The sequence below is a fragment of the Brassica napus genome, chromosome A5 (assembly GCF_020379485.1).
Source record: "Brassica napus cultivar Da-Ae chromosome A5, Da-Ae, whole genome shotgun sequence".
NCBI classification, from domain to species: Eukaryota; Viridiplantae; Streptophyta; class Magnoliopsida; order Brassicales; family Brassicaceae; genus Brassica; species Brassica napus.
Window position 1 is genome coordinate 20,489,979 of NC_063438.1, and position 16,980 is coordinate 20,506,958.

Genomic DNA, 16,980 nt, shown 5'->3' on the forward strand with positions numbered 1-16,980 from the left:
CACTTTGGAATTTAGTTTTAAACACATAGTTTTGGATTCAAAAATGTGCTAAAGAGAGTTGACAAAAGAAAGCAGTAACATTTGACATATCCCAAAAGAAGAAAAACACAGAAGTATTTGTACAGAGGACTCTTCAATGGCTGCTACCAAATAAGCCAACAAAGAGAAAGCCAAGAATGAGTTGCCAGTGGAGATGTCATTTGATGGCTAGACGAGCTTGAGAAGTATGGTTTGAGGAAATGCTGTTCCATTGTTGCCCTGAACAGTCTTCTGCTTCTTCCCTTCTCTTAGAAGCTGAGCTTTGCATCTCTTCAGACTGTTTTCTACACTCATCATTCCAGGCTTCAGGTTGGTCAGAGTGAGATGACGTCGGGGACTGAGTAGCATTGTTCTTTTCTCCAGGTTTTGGCTGTGAAGCTTCGGTGTTAGTTTTCTTTGCAAACCGTCCTCCAGTGCCCCTAGGCCTCCTCATAGCATGCTGATGCCGAGATTCATGGAGATAAGGCTGTGTAGCATGATGCAGTGAGCAGTGTGGTGAGTTCACATTTAGATTAGAGCAATTGAGAAACTAATAATAATAATTCATGGTAAATGCAATTCACCTTTCTGGATTTGATTAGCTTCATTTCAAGCTCTGCCTTGGCGCGTGCTTGCCTACGCCTCAGAATGGCCTGGTACTGTTTAGCATTAACATAAACTGGTTCCTGTGCCACCTCAGGAGGCAGTGGCATTCTTGAATGAGGCATCCCACCATATGGAACATAAGCCTGATAGGGGAAAAGTAATAGCTTATCATGAAGTCGCATGGAAAGCATAAATCAAAATTAACTAAATAAACGCATGTAATTGTTTATTTGTAACAAAATTATTACACGCCATGAACGCTGTTAAACCTGCTAAGCTTTAGCACCTACGATTAATAGAATATTTTATTCTCACAATCCAATAGAGACATACCATCCAAAATAGTCTTAACGTAGAAAAAATAGTAGTTGGGAATTAAGGAAAGATTTATATATACGACGGTAATAAAGTTATAATACCATGGGATAGGCTCCCATCATTCCAGCATAATAAGGATCCTGGTATGGATTTGAGGATGCCCATCCCTGCATGTTCCATAACCAAAAAACTTGAACGGTAAGCAACCACAGCTAAATAAAAGCAGAATAGAAAATGTAATCAGCTTTACAACTGTGTGGCTAACAAGTTGAGGGTGAGGAGGTCCTGTGACGCCAACATGCACAAGTTCTTGACTTTTTTCACTGTAATCTCCAGCTGCTTATCGAAAACACAGTACCAAAACTTGTTAGCAAATCTACAAAGCGTAAGCACCGGAGAGAAGAGAAGTCAGTGCACCTGATTCTTGGGGAGAGGATGTGACTTGTGGTGATTCCTTGTTACCATTTTCATCTCTACTAGATGGTGACTTGGACCCGTTCGTTGATTCCCAATTGTCTTGGCTCTCCAACGCTATAGACTTATCTCCAGCTTCCTCCACTAAAGAACTTGCGTTGCAGGCAGCAGCAGCAGCACGTTGCCAAGGGTTTAAACTATTTATGGAGTGATGATGAACCGCCTCTGAAACGATCTGATTCCCACCGTCAGGTTTCGAATGCATGTCTTCACTTTCCTACTCAAAATCTGATTGTTAGTGATGAAATTTCAACTACACAGACCTAAAAGTCAATACGAATATCACAAATTTCAACTCTCACAAACTCTAAAAACGATTCAGTAACAAGTAAGCAGGCAAAAACCCAGAAACAATCAGTGATTGAATTCACCAAATCAGATAGAAATTTCAAAACTTTCAAGGGAAGAAGAGGAAGAGACAGAGCAAAACCCTAAGAACAACAAAAGGGTCTAAGCAGCTCATGCAATCAACGAACGAATTGATAATAATCTGAAATTTTCAACATACCATTCAATCAAAGAGCGAACACACCGTCTCGGAAGAGTCTTAAGAGTGATTGAAGGAGATGAAGAGGAACGATCTGAGGAGGAGAGGAAGAAAGAAAAAAATATATAATTTTTGTGGAATTGAGTTGAATTAAAGTATTTTATTTTTGTTTTGATCGTCGTAGGAATTACAAACATAAGTTTTGTTCCGTTTTGAATCTTGGTTCCACGTGTTCGCCACGTGAACGGCGGCAACATTAATTCTTTTGACTTATTTTTGTGGATAGATGTTAAATATGATAATTCGATTGCGAGAATTTTATGGGCCTATAACGGGCTTCAAAGTCCTAAACTAAGGACCATTATCTTAATTTTTTGTATACGTGGGAAGTTTCACGACGAGAGTGGATTTTTTTGTTTTTGGTTCAACTTCAATTTTCATTATCCAACATTGTTTAAGATTACATCGTAGTTTGATCCTAAAGCTGACATATTTGCCTCTACCATTGACTTTAACCAATATAACACTATAGAATACAACTTAGAAACATGATTCATAAAAAAAAAATGTTTCCTTTACTATCCCATCTACCGTTTTGTTCCCATCACGAGAATAGTACTCGACATGTAGCTTCGGTTTGTCGAAAGGAAGTGGGTGATCTCTTGAATGGATTATGTTTCAATCTACTTTTACTGAATAGAAATAGAAATCAAAGAATGATAACTGAAATAGTTTATTAAATTTTTGTTGTACAAGAAAAATAGAAGAATTTGAAATTAAAGATATATAAAGGGAACTATAATATGATTATGTTCAACTCTATTATTGATTTCGGTTGCAATTGATTTGCCAAATTTTTTTTGATAAATATAATTTATTTATTACAAATAGAACAAACTGAAACAGAAATCTATATTATGTAATTAAGATAGTTTTTAACTAATGTAATTAAAATAGTTCGATTTTTGTCAAAAGGAGATTAAAATAGAAACGAATGAGTAGAAAGAATAAGCGAAAATTTTAATTTAACTAAAAAGAAAGAGCAATAATTATTTTATCATAAAATGGCTATTTAGTTAAACATAAATCGCAGTTTTGTAAAATTTTGTAACAGATACAACTTTATAGAATAGCAAAATCTTTATATTATTGTACGGGTTATGAATTAAATTCACAATCATCAAGTTCAGTGTTCTTTATTCTTTCTGTCGAATATTTCTCCTTGTTATTTCTTGATTCATGTAAATCAATTAGTTTTTTTTTCAAACTAACTAAAATATGGGCTTCTTGGTTTTTTCCCTTATATTAGGAAAATTGTTTTTTTAGAGCAAAAAATGATAACTATATTCTTTTAGACTAATCTCATATACTTTATATCCCATTAGGCTAATTATTTTCAAAATGGCAATAGTGTCTTTAAAGTTGTAATTTTTATGTTTTTTTTGTTTTTTTATAAAAAAAAATTGATTTTTTTTTCAAAATATGAAAGTATATATTCTCAAATATTTTGTTTCCATATTTTTAGGAACTGATTTTTTATCCTAGAATACAACTAATTTGTAGAAATCGATTTCTACAGGTTTTTAGAATTATAGTAACATGAAAATTTTGATTTTTACATGTTTTAGATTTACAGTAAATCTGTAGAAGTCGGTTTCTACGTGTTGTAAATTTATATTAATGTGTAGATTTTGATATCTAAAGATTTTAGATCGGTAGGTTAAGCGCAGAATGTGTATTCTCAATATTTTTAAAATATTCTTATTTACGTAGATTACGTATTCTAAACATTGTAAATTCAATGAAAAAAGTGGATTTTGTTTTCTACTTCGTATAATGTCATTTGTACTTTCTTTAGAACATAATCTGAAATTTATGATTTAAACATTTTTAAAACTGAAAAAATACCATTAAGTTCATATTGATATTTTATCAAAAGTTACTATTTTCCAATTTTTTTTTGTTTGTAAAACTATTTATTAAATTTATTTTCAAAAATATTAAAAGATGTTATGGATAAAAATAATATAAAATATGTATTAGTCTAAAAGGACATAGTTATCATTTTTTTTGTTCTAGAAAACAATTTTCTCTTATATTGGTAATATTCTCGATGGAGTTTTGTTTAAAATCTGTGTGGTTTCTTAAATTTTTATTAATATTTTTGCGTACTTTGACTCGGCTTGTTTGGATTTGTATTCGACAATATCACCTTAATTCGTCAAGATTGCATTATCTTTTATGTGGAGAAAAAGAAGAAAGAAAAGTCTTATTTTCTGTATCATTGATGATCGAATAAAACTTTTTGTGAGAAAATATGAAAGGAAAAAGAAAGAGAAAAATTTAGTTTAAAAAAAAAAAAGAGAAAAAAAAAAGGAAAATGATGAGAAAAGCCGCACGAGTCGGTTCATTGGATTCCCTCGGCAGATGTTATCCTCTGCCTCGACACTGCGGCCATCCCCACTAACTCTTCACATATTTCTCGTCTCTTTGCTTTTACTAAATTTTTAAACATATCTATATTTCTAATTAGTGGAAGATAACAAAAAGAAAAAGGTGAACGTAATTAGAGATGAAAGTGGATACAAACCTATATTGAACTTTAAAATACAGCACAAAGATAACTTTCTTTTACATACATAAAGGTAAGTTAAAAAAAATAACCTTCTCTAACCAAACTAATAGAATTGATTTAAATATTGATATCATCATTCATTTTTTTCTTAATAGTATGAATCATAAATTTAAAATAATCCGGCTGATTAAGTTGGTGTTACATGGTTTAAGAAAATAAAATAAAGTGGTTATGCTTGAACGTTTCATGGTCATTGTATTATTTATACGTGTGATTAATGTGATTTTGAAAAAGTTCTTAAATCTCTCAAAATCTATTTTCTTTAACTTTATCAAGATCTGTGTGCATGCATATAGAAAAGTTATGTGGAATTGTTTGAGAATCACAAACTCAACGGTGTAAATTTGTAACTAGTTATGGTTTGTTCTTAATGTTGCTGGGACCTTAACTCTGCATGTGTAATGTTTCCATCAATCAAATGAACATGGAAAAGTGAACAAAAACTCAAGCAATATGAACAAACTAGCAACGAAGAACGATACGTTAGGTGAACAAATCTTTCAATCGATGCCCAATATACAAAAACCGACAAATCTAATAGGTCCAGAAATTAAAGTCAGTAGCAACCTAACACATAGCACTTGAGAAAAAAGGAAGCAAGAAAAACATTAAAAATAATAAAAAGGTCATGAATTAATATAGTTTAAACCGTAGTTGATTTTCTCATAAAATAATACCCTACCACAAAACTCAAACCGACTTCATTCAAATCTCTCCCAGAAAAAACAAGCGCCAAAGGAACAATATGTTAAAAACAAACCAAAATAATAAGAAAACAAAACAAAACATCACTAGATATCATTATAATATACTCTTCGTTATTGTATTAACAAATCAAAGAGATGAAATCTTGATCATCTTCTCATACTACTTTCTATATCGATCGATCCTAGCACCAATAACAAAAAAAAAAGACTACAAATATTAATTCAAATCTGTTTATTGATGGTTTGCTTTGACGAAGAAGAGCTCTATCTCTGGAGGAGCAAAGAAAACGATCTGTCTCCGTCGTAACGTGCAGTTCTGTGGGACTCTTTGCTTCTTTGGCGCTGGTGGACACGTCAGTATCTCCGGTATCCGAGACTTTAGAGATTTTGGGGTACAACAACCGCCACCGACACCACCTTTACCTGGTGACGACGTCAGCACCTTCGGAGAAGGAGAGTGAACAGAGTAGCTTGTGTCTTCAGGTGAAAACGTCGTCGTTGTGGAAGAACACGAGGAAACAATAGTAGATGAAGAAGTATGGTCGAGAATAGTGGGTGTGTCGGTGTTCTTGTGTTGTGGAAGCTTTTTCTTGAAATGGGTTCTTTTGAGTTTCTTCTCAGCTCGGTTTGGTTTTCTTGCTTTTCTTGATGCCATTTTAGACCTAATCAAAAGAGAGTTTTCCCAAGAAAAGAAAAGAAGAAGGGCTTTTCCCTTTGCAATGTTAGGTGAGTGAAAGAGAGAAAGAATAAGAAGAGAGACGTTGTTTATTAGCTTAGTTAGTATATATAGTATATGACACCAGTCAACACGTTAGTGGGAGGGTCACTTACGTTTCTAGATTTTGACTACCTAACGTTTTCACTATAGGAGGATCCAAAGTAAGTCTGGACACGGATCGGATATCCAAATTTTTAAAGGTATTTTTGATTTGCTTTGTATGTATATCTAATTTTTCGATTTGCTTTGTTTCAGAAAAAATACAAATATTCGGAAAAACGGATATCATGTAAATAAATAGATATTTTCGGATATTTATGAATACTTACTGATATTTCATATGTTTTGATTGATACAAATAATCTTAAAATTTTGATACAAATTTGTTTTGTAAAATACTTTTTCTGTGTCTAAAAGATCCATATTTTAAAATTTTCACACTTTTTAATAAAACATATTAAAACTTATCTATAAATGCATTTTTTGTAATTTTATATTTCTTATATTTTAAAACCAATAAGATTTTAATAAATGCAATTAATGTTCTTGAACTTCACAATTTCTCATTATTAGTTGACAAAAATTACATTGAAAATATAAAATATGTATCTTTTTGAAACAAAATTTTTTTTTTCTAGAATATGAATCTTTTAAGAACGAAGGAAATATTTTTTTGCATGATAGATAAAAATAAAAAGAAGTAGTGAATCTACATATTTTGTAAATTTTTTGAATTTAGTTAGCAATTATAATAACACAAAACTTAAGAAAACAATTATAATTGTCATAAATGTGTTCTCTTCCTTTTATGTAATATTTTTATATAAGTAATAATGTGAATAGAATTTATCAAATCTTATGTTAGAATAATAATTATATAATTTTATACATTAAAAACTTTAAATATAATCAAGATATACATGTATTTATATATTGTCGGACCGGATCGGATATTCGATTTCTAAAATTTTAATATTTGTGATTTGCTTTGATTTTAACGGATATTTATTTTTAGTATTTGCTTTGCTTCGAAAGTTTACGGATATTCGAAATTTTTGGATCGAATCGAAACAAATAACAAATCAAATCAAATTTAACGGATAAAATGCTCAGCCCTAATCCAAAGACAAAGTAAAGTGATCATGGTGGGATTTGAGATTTATAACTAAATAAATATTTTAAAATTAAGTTTAATAATTTAGCAGCTATGCTATGTATTTACAATAGTTAAAAAAAAGAACCTAATGCGAATGTTTCATTCGTATCTGACTGATCCTTAAACAGGTTATAAGGTTTTTTCTTCTTCTTTCGTTTCGTTAAAGATCAATTGCATGTATGTAATGCAAGTCTGACAAACAAAATTGGTTGTATATTCTTACTTTCCATTTTTAAAGACTGAATGCAATAAGACATTGAAAATGCATATCAGTTTTTTTTTTTAAAAGACATTGAAAATGCATAGAAAGATTGTGGTAAGTTTAGTCAAAAAAAAAAGAAAAGATAGTGGTAAGTTTTGCTGACATTGATTCTACTACTACAAGTTCTGTTGCGTTTTCACCGACCAAAAGAAGGGAAGAAAGAGGAAAAATGAAAATGAAAAATTAGCTTACCCCCTCTTTTCACAAATGGTAGATACTAGATAGCTTTGCTTTCCCCACCACTTGTGCTCAAAATGGGTAGATTAAATTTTTTACGAAGAACAATATTTTTCCTATTGAACTTTATATTTTTCTTTACAGAAATATGTTTCTTATTTAACTTCATCCTATTACTAATTAATATATTCACCAGAAAGAGCTTAAGAATCAAATAACCCATATGAAACATTAAACAAAGATATATACCATATTTCCCTAGTGCAAACTAAGATATATAATAAAAAAATTAGCAAAAAAAACTGAGATATATAATTTAAATATGAAAGACTATACTTTCGGTGAGAATATAGAAGTTGACAAATAAAAACGGAGGTACGATTTCTTAATTAAGGTTTTTTTTTTGTCAACTCTTAATTAAGGTTATGTTATGATATTGGAAATGTTGTAAAATCGTTATTGGTTAAAAGAGAATTCTCTTGAGCCAGAGGCCCAGAGCCACTATGAAAATGGTTGGGAAATTGAAAAAAGGAAAAAGCTAAAAACAGAGAAGAAAAGAAAAACAGGAATATCATTGTAAGCTTCTACAAACATGATGTCATTTATTCAGGTTTACAGTGGTGCTGCTGTAGTCTTTCACTGTTCACATGGTAAGAGCATTGTCAATGTATTATTCCATGTTTATTTTGAAATGGTGTATTTTGGGTTTTACTCCAATATATTTTTCTATTTTTTACTTCAAAAAAATATTCAAAATAATTTCATTTTTATTTAATTAATAATTGTTAGTAAAAATTTTTACTTATAAAAATTATCAATTAACCCCAACTATCGTATATTTATAATATTTTCAGAAAATATAATTTATTTAAATTAAAAAATTATTATTAAAAGTACAATAATCATAAATAAATAAATATATATATATATAAGATAGCATATTGGAATATTATTTTGTAAATGGTCAACTAATGCATTCATAATGAATAATGAGTGTTTTTATCTTTGTTTTTCTTAAATCGAACAAGAAAATTTTAAAACGGTCATTTTCATCGTGTGGACAATACTTTACCGATTTTGGCAGTTCTAGAAATGATTTATTGGATTGTTAGATCATTTTTTATGTTTATTTATTTTATATTTTATATTTTTATGTTTAGTTTTGGTATTTTTATTAGTTTATGTTTCTTTATGTAAAATTATTAAATCTCTTATGAAAATCATATTTTTTCATGTTATTGTATTATTTTTAATATTTAAGTATGAAATAAAAAATTAATATTTTTTTTTTGTCAAAAAAAAAATAAAAAAAAAAATAAATAAACGGAGCAATATTTAAAAGACCATTATATAAATAAATAAAATTTAATTCCAAAATAGAGTAAATAGTTAGATTGCTACATAAACGGAGTAAATTTAGCCATTACTCATTTTGGAGTTGAAAATAAAGTGGAATTAAAGCATATTTTATTCGAAAACAATGTTCGGAATAGAAAATCGAGTATGGTTGGAGATATCCTAAATGTGTGATATTTGGAAGTACTAAAATATTTCAATTATAAATACATTAATAGTGTTTGAATGCTCACAGGACCCGACAGCGACAAACGAGAAAATTGACCTTTTTCCCATGTTAATTAATTTATTGTTTTGATTTTTTGAGAAGATGAGGTTACTATTAACTAGTACGTTTTTTTCTGCCGTCAAAATAGTGTGCAGAATGTGATAATAAATGGCCAGTTAATAATTGATCGGATAACACTTTCCTAAGATGATATTCATTGTAGAGGAATACATCTATATATTCACACACAAGAGTATCTTAAGAAGTTTGTTTGAACAAAAACGGTATTGATCTTTCTTTACTGTCGTACGTTACTGTGTATGATAAAGTAGAGATTCCTACTACAATGAATGAAAGGAAAATATAGAAAAGTGAAAGAAAGGAAGATATAATGAATTAGAAAAGGATTACCAGAAAAATAGAGAAAATAATAATAAGATAATTGTCGTCTTCTGTTTCTCTATTTCCGGGTTTCGGGCTGGAAGATGAGTAATGGGCTGAGACAAGTTTATGTGAAGGCCCAGGAGAAGATCATCTGGTTACTTAAGCCTGAAAAACTTATACTCAGCGTTTTGATGATGATCACACAGAGTGTATGAAGGAGCACGTCATCTGCTTTCCGTTGGAGAGTAGTGAGCTGGCATGGTCAAGTGGTCAGCGAATCTACCTGAAGAGTCTGAGTATATAAGGAGTACAGGATAAGAAGAGAGAGATAGCACACATACCGTAACGTTACAAAAGATCTGGATTGAGCGAGTGAGAGAAACACGTGAGAAGGGTGAGAGCGTATCTTCACCTTTGGAGTGTTCATTGCGCTCTGAAGGACATAGATCTTTGGTTGAGAGACGTGAGATTGGTGAGTGGTGTGAGCTTGGTGAGTGATAAAGCTCTAAGTGCTATCTTGTATCCTGTTACTCACGAGATGTACCAAGAGCTTCGTTAATAGCCTTGGGAACTCTAAATCTCTCTGTGTCGTTTACTTTCTGCACAAACAAACACACACATAACAGAGTAAATGAATATGAGCTAAGAATGACCTAAATAACTTGATCGCTAAAGGATAAATCACTACAAGTGGTATCAGAGCTGTGTTATACGGTTCAGGGAGTTTCAGATCTGAGGTGATCCGTGGGTTTTCTCACTTGATCAGGTCAGTTGAGGAATCTCTCACTGATCAGATCTGTGATCGGATCATCAGTAATAGATCTGAACAATCTGTGTTGGTTGTCTTGCTGCGTTCTGGAAGTTATCTGAGGTTTTCTGGTATTCTGGTGTTCTGGTATTCTGGTGTTTCTCTGTCAAGATATATCTTTGCTGTGGGTTATCTGCGACTGGGTGTTTTTCAGGTTCTGATCAAACTTGAGAGTATTCGTCATGGAACCTACAAAAGCGAGGTTTGAGGTGGAGAAGTTTGATGGGGAAGGAGATTTTGCGTTATGGAAACACAAGATGTTGGCTCAGTTTGAGATCCTTGGTTTAGATTCTGTTCTACAACCAGAGGAGGTGGATCTTAAGGGGAAGGGTGTTGCTAGTGATGATCCTGATTCAAAGTCTGCTGTTGATCCTAAACGGCTTGAGAAGGATAGGAGGGTAAGAAACTTGTTGAGTATGAGTTTATCTGATATGGTTCTGCGTAAAGTCATAAAGTCTAAAACGGCTTTAGAGATGTGGACGGCTCTAGAATCTACGTATCAAATCAAGTCTCTACCTAACCGCTTCTACCTAAAGCAGAGGTTCTACAGCTACAAGATGGATGAAGATAAGAACCTGGACAAGAATCTTGATGCATTCACTAAGCTGGTGTCTGATCTGGCAAGTCTTGATGTTGAACTAAGCGAGGAGGATCAAGCTGTGATACTCCTGAATAGCCTACCGAGAAGGTTTGAGCCGTTAGTTCACACATTGAAGTATGGACGAGATCAAGATACTATATCACTAAAGGAGATCACGAGTGCTGTTTACTCCATAGAACTTGATATGAAAGCAAAATGTGGTCAAGGGTCTTCTAGTAAGAGCAATGAAGGTCTTTATTTTCAGTCTCGAGGACGACCTGAAAAGAAACATACGTCAAAGGGAAAGACAAATGACAGAAGCAAGTCCAGGCCAAAAACAAAGAGGACTTGTTGGATCTGTGGAGCTGAAGGTCATTTTAAAAGAGAATGTCCAAAACGAAACCATCAAGGAAGTTTAGTGAAGGGGGAAGCAAGTATTGGAAAGGCTCAAGATAATGAGCCAGTTATGTTAACTGCTTCAAGTCAAGTAAATCGAGAGGGTTGGGTTTTGGACTCCGGGTGTTCTTATCATATGACGTTCAGAAGGGACTTAATGTTTGACGTAGAAGAGATTAATGGAGGGAAGATCTTAATGGGAAATGATACCTATTGCGAAGTGACTGCTATTGGGAAAATAAAGCTGATGAACTATAACAGGACCGAAGTTGTATTAACTGGTGTAAGGTACTCTGCTACTGCAAGGAGGAATCTAATCTCATTAGGACAACTGGAAACTCTTGGCTGTTGGTTTCAGTCTAAAGACTACAGATTGAAAGTTTTCAAAGGAGAAATCGAGGTCCTAGCAGCAGACTACAAAGACACGCTTTACTTTCTCGATGGCACTCCAGTCAAGGAAGAGGTAAATGCGGCAGAAGAAGTTTTGAATGATACCTTGCTATGGCACAGTCGTCTGGGACATATGAGTGTCAGAGGTATCAAGTGTCTTGTGAAGGCTGGTTTTCTGGATGTTCCTGATATCAAAGAAATGGAAACTTGTGAGCATTGTATTCTCGGGAAATTTCATAAGATATCATTTAAGAAAGGTAAACACAACTCAGAAGAACCATTGGCTTATGTTCATTCAGACCTGTGGGGATCACCGAATGTAACTCCAAGCCTGTCTAAGTGTCAGTACTATATCTCCTTTGTGGATGATTTCTCTCGGAAGGTTTGGGTGTATTTTCTAAAGACGAAAGATGAAGCCTTCTCAAAATTTGTGGAATGGCTAGCGTTAGTAGAGAATCAAAGTGGAAAGAGTCTCAAAGCACTAAGGACAGATAATGGTCTTGAATACTGTAACAAAGTATTTGATGATTTCTGTAAGGGAAAAGGAATTCTAAGACACAAGACTTGTCCTTATATCCCGCAACAAAATGGAGTAGCTGAGAGGCTTAACAGAACCGTTTTGGAGAAGGTAAGAAGTCTCCTAAGTGAGACTGGTCTTGGAGAATCTTTCTGGGCTGAGGCGTCTTCAAGGTGTATATGATTAACAGGACTCCTTCCATTCCGATTGGTCTGAAGGTTCCTGAAGAAGTTTGGTCTGGGAAGGCACCAGAGTATGGTCACATGAAGCGGTTTGGATGTTTGGTGTATTATCATGTAGATCAAGGGAAGTTGAAGCCAAGGGCAAAGAAAGGTGTATTTTTGGGATATCCTCAGGGGGTTAAAGGTTACAGAATCTGGAACCTAGAAGAGAAGAAGATAGTCATCAGTCGAAATGTTGCATTCCATGAGAATGTGGTTTTCAAGGATATTGAAAAGGAGGAGGCTATTGAATCTGTTCAACCTGATGCTAGAAGAAAGCAGGTAAAGTTTATTCTCCCTGGAGATGAATTGATGGAAGAACAGGCTGAGATTTCCACTGAAGGTGGAGCTTCTTTGGGTGATGATCAAGAGGCTGAGCCATCTCAAGAAGTGTCACCTGGAGGTCTAACAGATTACATGTTAGCCCGGGACAGGAAGAAGAGGATCATTAAGCCTCCAAGTCGATATGATGATGGAGATGTTGCTGCTTATGCCCTGGTGATGGCAGACTTGATTGAAGAAGAAGAACCACTGACTTTCAGTGAAGCTATTCGAAGTAAAAATGGTAAGAAGTGGCGAGCAGCTTCAGATGAGGAGATGGAGTCTTTGGAAAAGAATCATACATGGATTCTGATTGATAGACCAGAAGGAGAAAGAACTATTGGCTGCAAGTGGATATATAAGATCAAACCTGGAGTTCCAGGTGGAGAAAATAAAAGATACAAAGGAAGGATTGTAGCTAAAGGTTATTCTCAGATTGAGGGAATTGATTATCACGAGGTTTTCTCACCGGTAGTGAAACATGTTACAATTAGGCTTCTTCTGTCTATGGTTGTTCATCAGAATCTGGAGCTCGAACAGTTAGATGTAAAAACGGCATTTTTACATGGGAATCTAGATGAAAGAATTTTGATGGAACAGCCAGAGGGTTACAAGAAGGGAGACAAAGTGTGTCTATTGAAGAGATCACTTTATGGTTTAAAGCAATCTCCAAGACAATGGAACCTCAGGTTCAACGATTTTATGATGTCTCAAGGTTTTGAAAGGAGTCTATATGACTCATGTGCTTACTTTAAGTCATATGGAGGTGGAGAAGTGATCTACTTGCTACTATACGTGGATGATATGCTAGTGGCAGCTAGAGATATGAAGGAGATCAAAAGCTTGAAAGAGTTATTAGGAAGCGAGTTTGAGATGAAGGATCTAGGTTCTGCCAAGAGAATTTTAGGAATGGACATACACAGAGACAGAGAAAAGGGTGTTCTTACTTTGTCTCAAGAGTCTTATCTATGCAAAGTGTTAAGGAATTTCATGATGGAAGAATCTAAACCAGTGTCTACTCCTATGGGATCACATTTCAAGTTGACTAGTACTCAGCAAGATCTACGTTCTGAAGTTAAAAAGATGATGGAAAGCGTACCGTATTCAAGTGCTGTAGGCAGTCTTATGTATTCAATGATCGGGACTCGGCCTGACATTGCTTACGGAGTGGGGCTGGTGAGTCGTTTCATGAGTGCTCCAGGACAAGACCACTGGAATGCGGTTAAGTGGTTAATGCGCTACATAAGAGGCACTACAGACATGAGTTTGACATTCAAGAAAGGAGATAGTTTTGAAGTGAAGGGCTACTGTGATAGTGACTATGCATCTGACCTAGATCGGAGAAGGTCAATCACCGGTTACGTTTTTCAGGTTGGAGGAAATACCGTGAGCTGGCGCTCAGGTCTTCAACATATTGTTGCCTTATCTACAACGGAAGCGGAGTATATGGCGTTAGTAGAAGCAACAAAAGAAGCATTATGGCTTCAGGGAATTACCTCAGAGTTTGGTATTGAACAGAAGAAGGTGGAGATCTTCTGTGATTCTCAAAGCGCGTTGTGCCTAGCTCGGAACAGTGTCTTCCACGAGAGGACGAAACACATCGATGTAAGGTTGCACTTCATCAGAGATGTTGTGGCTGATGGATCGATAATTGTTACGAAGATTGGAACTCTTGAGAATCCAGCTGATATTCTCACAAAAGCAGTTCCAGTGAAGAAGTTTGAAGAAGGTAGAAGTTGTCTGAGAGTTCTCAGCAACGGGAACTAGATCGGTTCAGATCAAGGTTATTTTCCGACAAGTTTATGATCGGAAAGGTGAAGCTGCTCTAAGTGGCTGTCGGAAATTGGAAACAAGGTGGAGATTTGTCGTCTTCTGTTTCTCTATTTCCGGGTTTCGGGCTGGAATATGAGTAATGGGCTGAGACAAGTTTATGTGAAGGCCCAGGAGAAGATCATCTGGTTACTTAAGCCTGAAAGACTTATACTCAGCGTTTTGATGATGATCACACAGAGTGTGTGAAGGAGCACGTCATCTGCTTTCCGTTGGAGAGTAGTGAGCTGGCATGGTCAAGTGGTCAGCGAATCTACCTGAAGAGTCTGAGTATATAAGGAGTACAGGATAAGAAGAGAGAGATAGCACACATACCGTAACGTCACAAAAGATCTGGATTGAGCGAGTGAGAGAAACACGTGAGAAGGGTGAGAGCGTATCTTCACCTTTGGAGTGTTCATTGCGCTCTGAAGGACATAGATCTTTGGTTGAGAGACGTGAGATTGGTGAGTGGTGTGAGCTTGGTGAGTGATAAAGCTCTGAGTGCTATCTTGTATCCTGTTACTCACGAGATGTACCAAGAGCTTCGTTAATAGCCTTGGGAACTCTAAATCTCTCTGTGTCGTTTACTTTCTGCACAAACAAACACACACATAACAGAGTAAATGAATATGAGCTAAGAATGACCTAAATAACTTGATCGCTAAAGGATAAATCACTACAATAATGTTGACACAAACTTTGATGTAGCTAGTAAGGAAGACGATCACGTGGACTGACATGCAAATTTAATCTATATAGTAGTATATAATATGTATATTAGCTACAAATATGCATGGGTTTGTGTACACCACAACTAACTCTTTCTGATTTTAGTTGAGGTAGTATGGTTGTACCAGTATTAGTCTATTAGAAACAACGACAACAATGTCAATTCTAAAAACAAAATGTTAAAATCAAAAGTGAACAAACCTTTACAAACCAAACAAGTACATAAAATATGCGAGACTGGCTCTTGTCATGGGATCCTAAAACATAGGATTCACTATGCTAATCGGCAACTGAGATTCTCATTCATCTTAGATGTTCAGACATCAAAGATAAACGAATTATTAATTTATATTATTAAAACAAGAATATTGTTTGAAATTAACCTTGTTACTTTATGTAATTTTTACTGTTTTAAACTATTCATAAAACTCTCATTAAAAATAAATTAGCCATTGCTTATACGTTAGATTATTTAAATAAATACACTATCACATATGAGATTATTCTACCATCTAGATAATACTTTTAATTTTAAGTATTTCATATTAACTATAAAAAACTTATAACTTCTAAGAAATTATTATTGCTTATATACTAATTAAATTTATAATTATAACTAGAAATATTATAAGTAAATATTAATTCAGTGTAAATTTTAAAATATATTTTTCTTAATAATATTATCTCCCACCATCACAACGGGTCAAATTATTAAACTATACAAAAACTAAAATTATTAAATTATCTTACTTAACTTTTGTATCTACAACTACATATTATTTAAAAAGCATTAAATTTTGCTAAAAATAATATTTCTGTACTTTTGTAACGCGTTATTTTATTTTGTTAGCACATGCTTGATCACAATGTTTTTACAAAAAAAAAAAATCAAATTTACACCTGCATTTCTTTAATTCTAATAAAAAGAAAACGAAATAACGCCATGTTTCTTTTCAAGAGACCATATTCACTAACAAATTATTTCAAATAAATATGTTATTCTTCTTAATCTACGGCGCCATCCGATTTCCACATGTTAGCCAAGCTCATTATCATTACCTTCAAAGCAATATGGTTTCAGCCATGAAAACATAAAGGTTCTTCTTTTCAAAGATGAATGTGATAAAACGCCACCTGTGCAATTATAAAAAGATTATTGAGGTTTTAAATCTCTGCTGCCTTTGTTTTTTGTTAATGTTCATATTTTTATATTTAAATATAGGGTCTTAAAGTTCATATTTTTATATTTAAATATAGGGTCTTAAAGTTCTGACCCCCTTTGTTATATTGTACATTCAGAGTTCAGACAATTCACTTTTAAGTAATTGTCAGACTTGGTTCAGATGTATGTGCAAGAAAACAGAGAATGACAAAAGACAATGGTGTAATTTTCAACCGGATAAACCCCAAAAGTCTCTTCTTCTGCTCGCACAGTGACATTTTCAATTCGAATAATTATATGCTCACAATTATTATGATCCAGCCGTACATTTGTTTTTGATATTTCTGCCATGGGTTTTATAAGTGACACTCGAAGTGAAAAAGGTAAGAAATAAATAGACGTAACAACTATGCTGATACTGTTATGTCCAATGGTTTTGGCCCTACCGATATAATATGTCTGAGATACTGTCAAGAAACTATCAAAGACGAGAGAGATGCTCAATACTGTTTATCGTTTTACTCACCGAACCAAAAGA

The 16,980-nt window shown here is 33.8% G+C and overlaps 2 protein-coding genes across 4 annotated transcripts; both read right to left on the bottom strand.

Moving 5' to 3' along the window:
- Window positions 1-10: 10 nt before the first annotated feature.
- On the bottom strand, window positions 11-2,120 carry LOC125608811 (nuclear transcription factor Y subunit A-9-like). Of its 3 annotated transcripts, none has more exons than XM_048779324.1 (6): window positions 1,925-2,120; window positions 1,360-1,633; window positions 1,208-1,278; window positions 1,044-1,109; window positions 603-767; window positions 11-505 (listed from the first exon to the last, which is right to left on the bottom strand). In XM_048779324.1, exons 1-6 carry the CDS (start codon window positions 1,925-1,927, stop codon window positions 197-199), a joined length of 888 nt encoding a protein of 295 aa, XP_048635281.1. In that variant the 5' UTR covers window positions 1,928-2,120; the 3' UTR covers window positions 11-196. The 3 variants fall into 3 exon arrangements, with proteins under 3 accessions (XP_048635281.1, XP_048635280.1, XP_048635279.1); XM_048779323.1 differs by having other exon boundaries at window positions 1,196-1,278; XM_048779322.1 differs by having other exon boundaries at window positions 1,193-1,278.
- Window positions 2,121-5,224: 3,104 nt separating this feature from the next.
- On the bottom strand, window positions 5,225-6,006 carry LOC106345207 (cyclin-dependent protein kinase inhibitor SMR13-like). Its single transcript, XM_013784440.3, has one exon. It carries the CDS (start codon window positions 5,898-5,900, stop codon window positions 5,478-5,480), a length of 423 nt encoding a protein of 140 aa, XP_013639894.2. The 5' UTR covers window positions 5,901-6,006; the 3' UTR covers window positions 5,225-5,477.
- Between the last annotated feature and the right edge of the window lie 10,974 nt (window positions 6,007-16,980).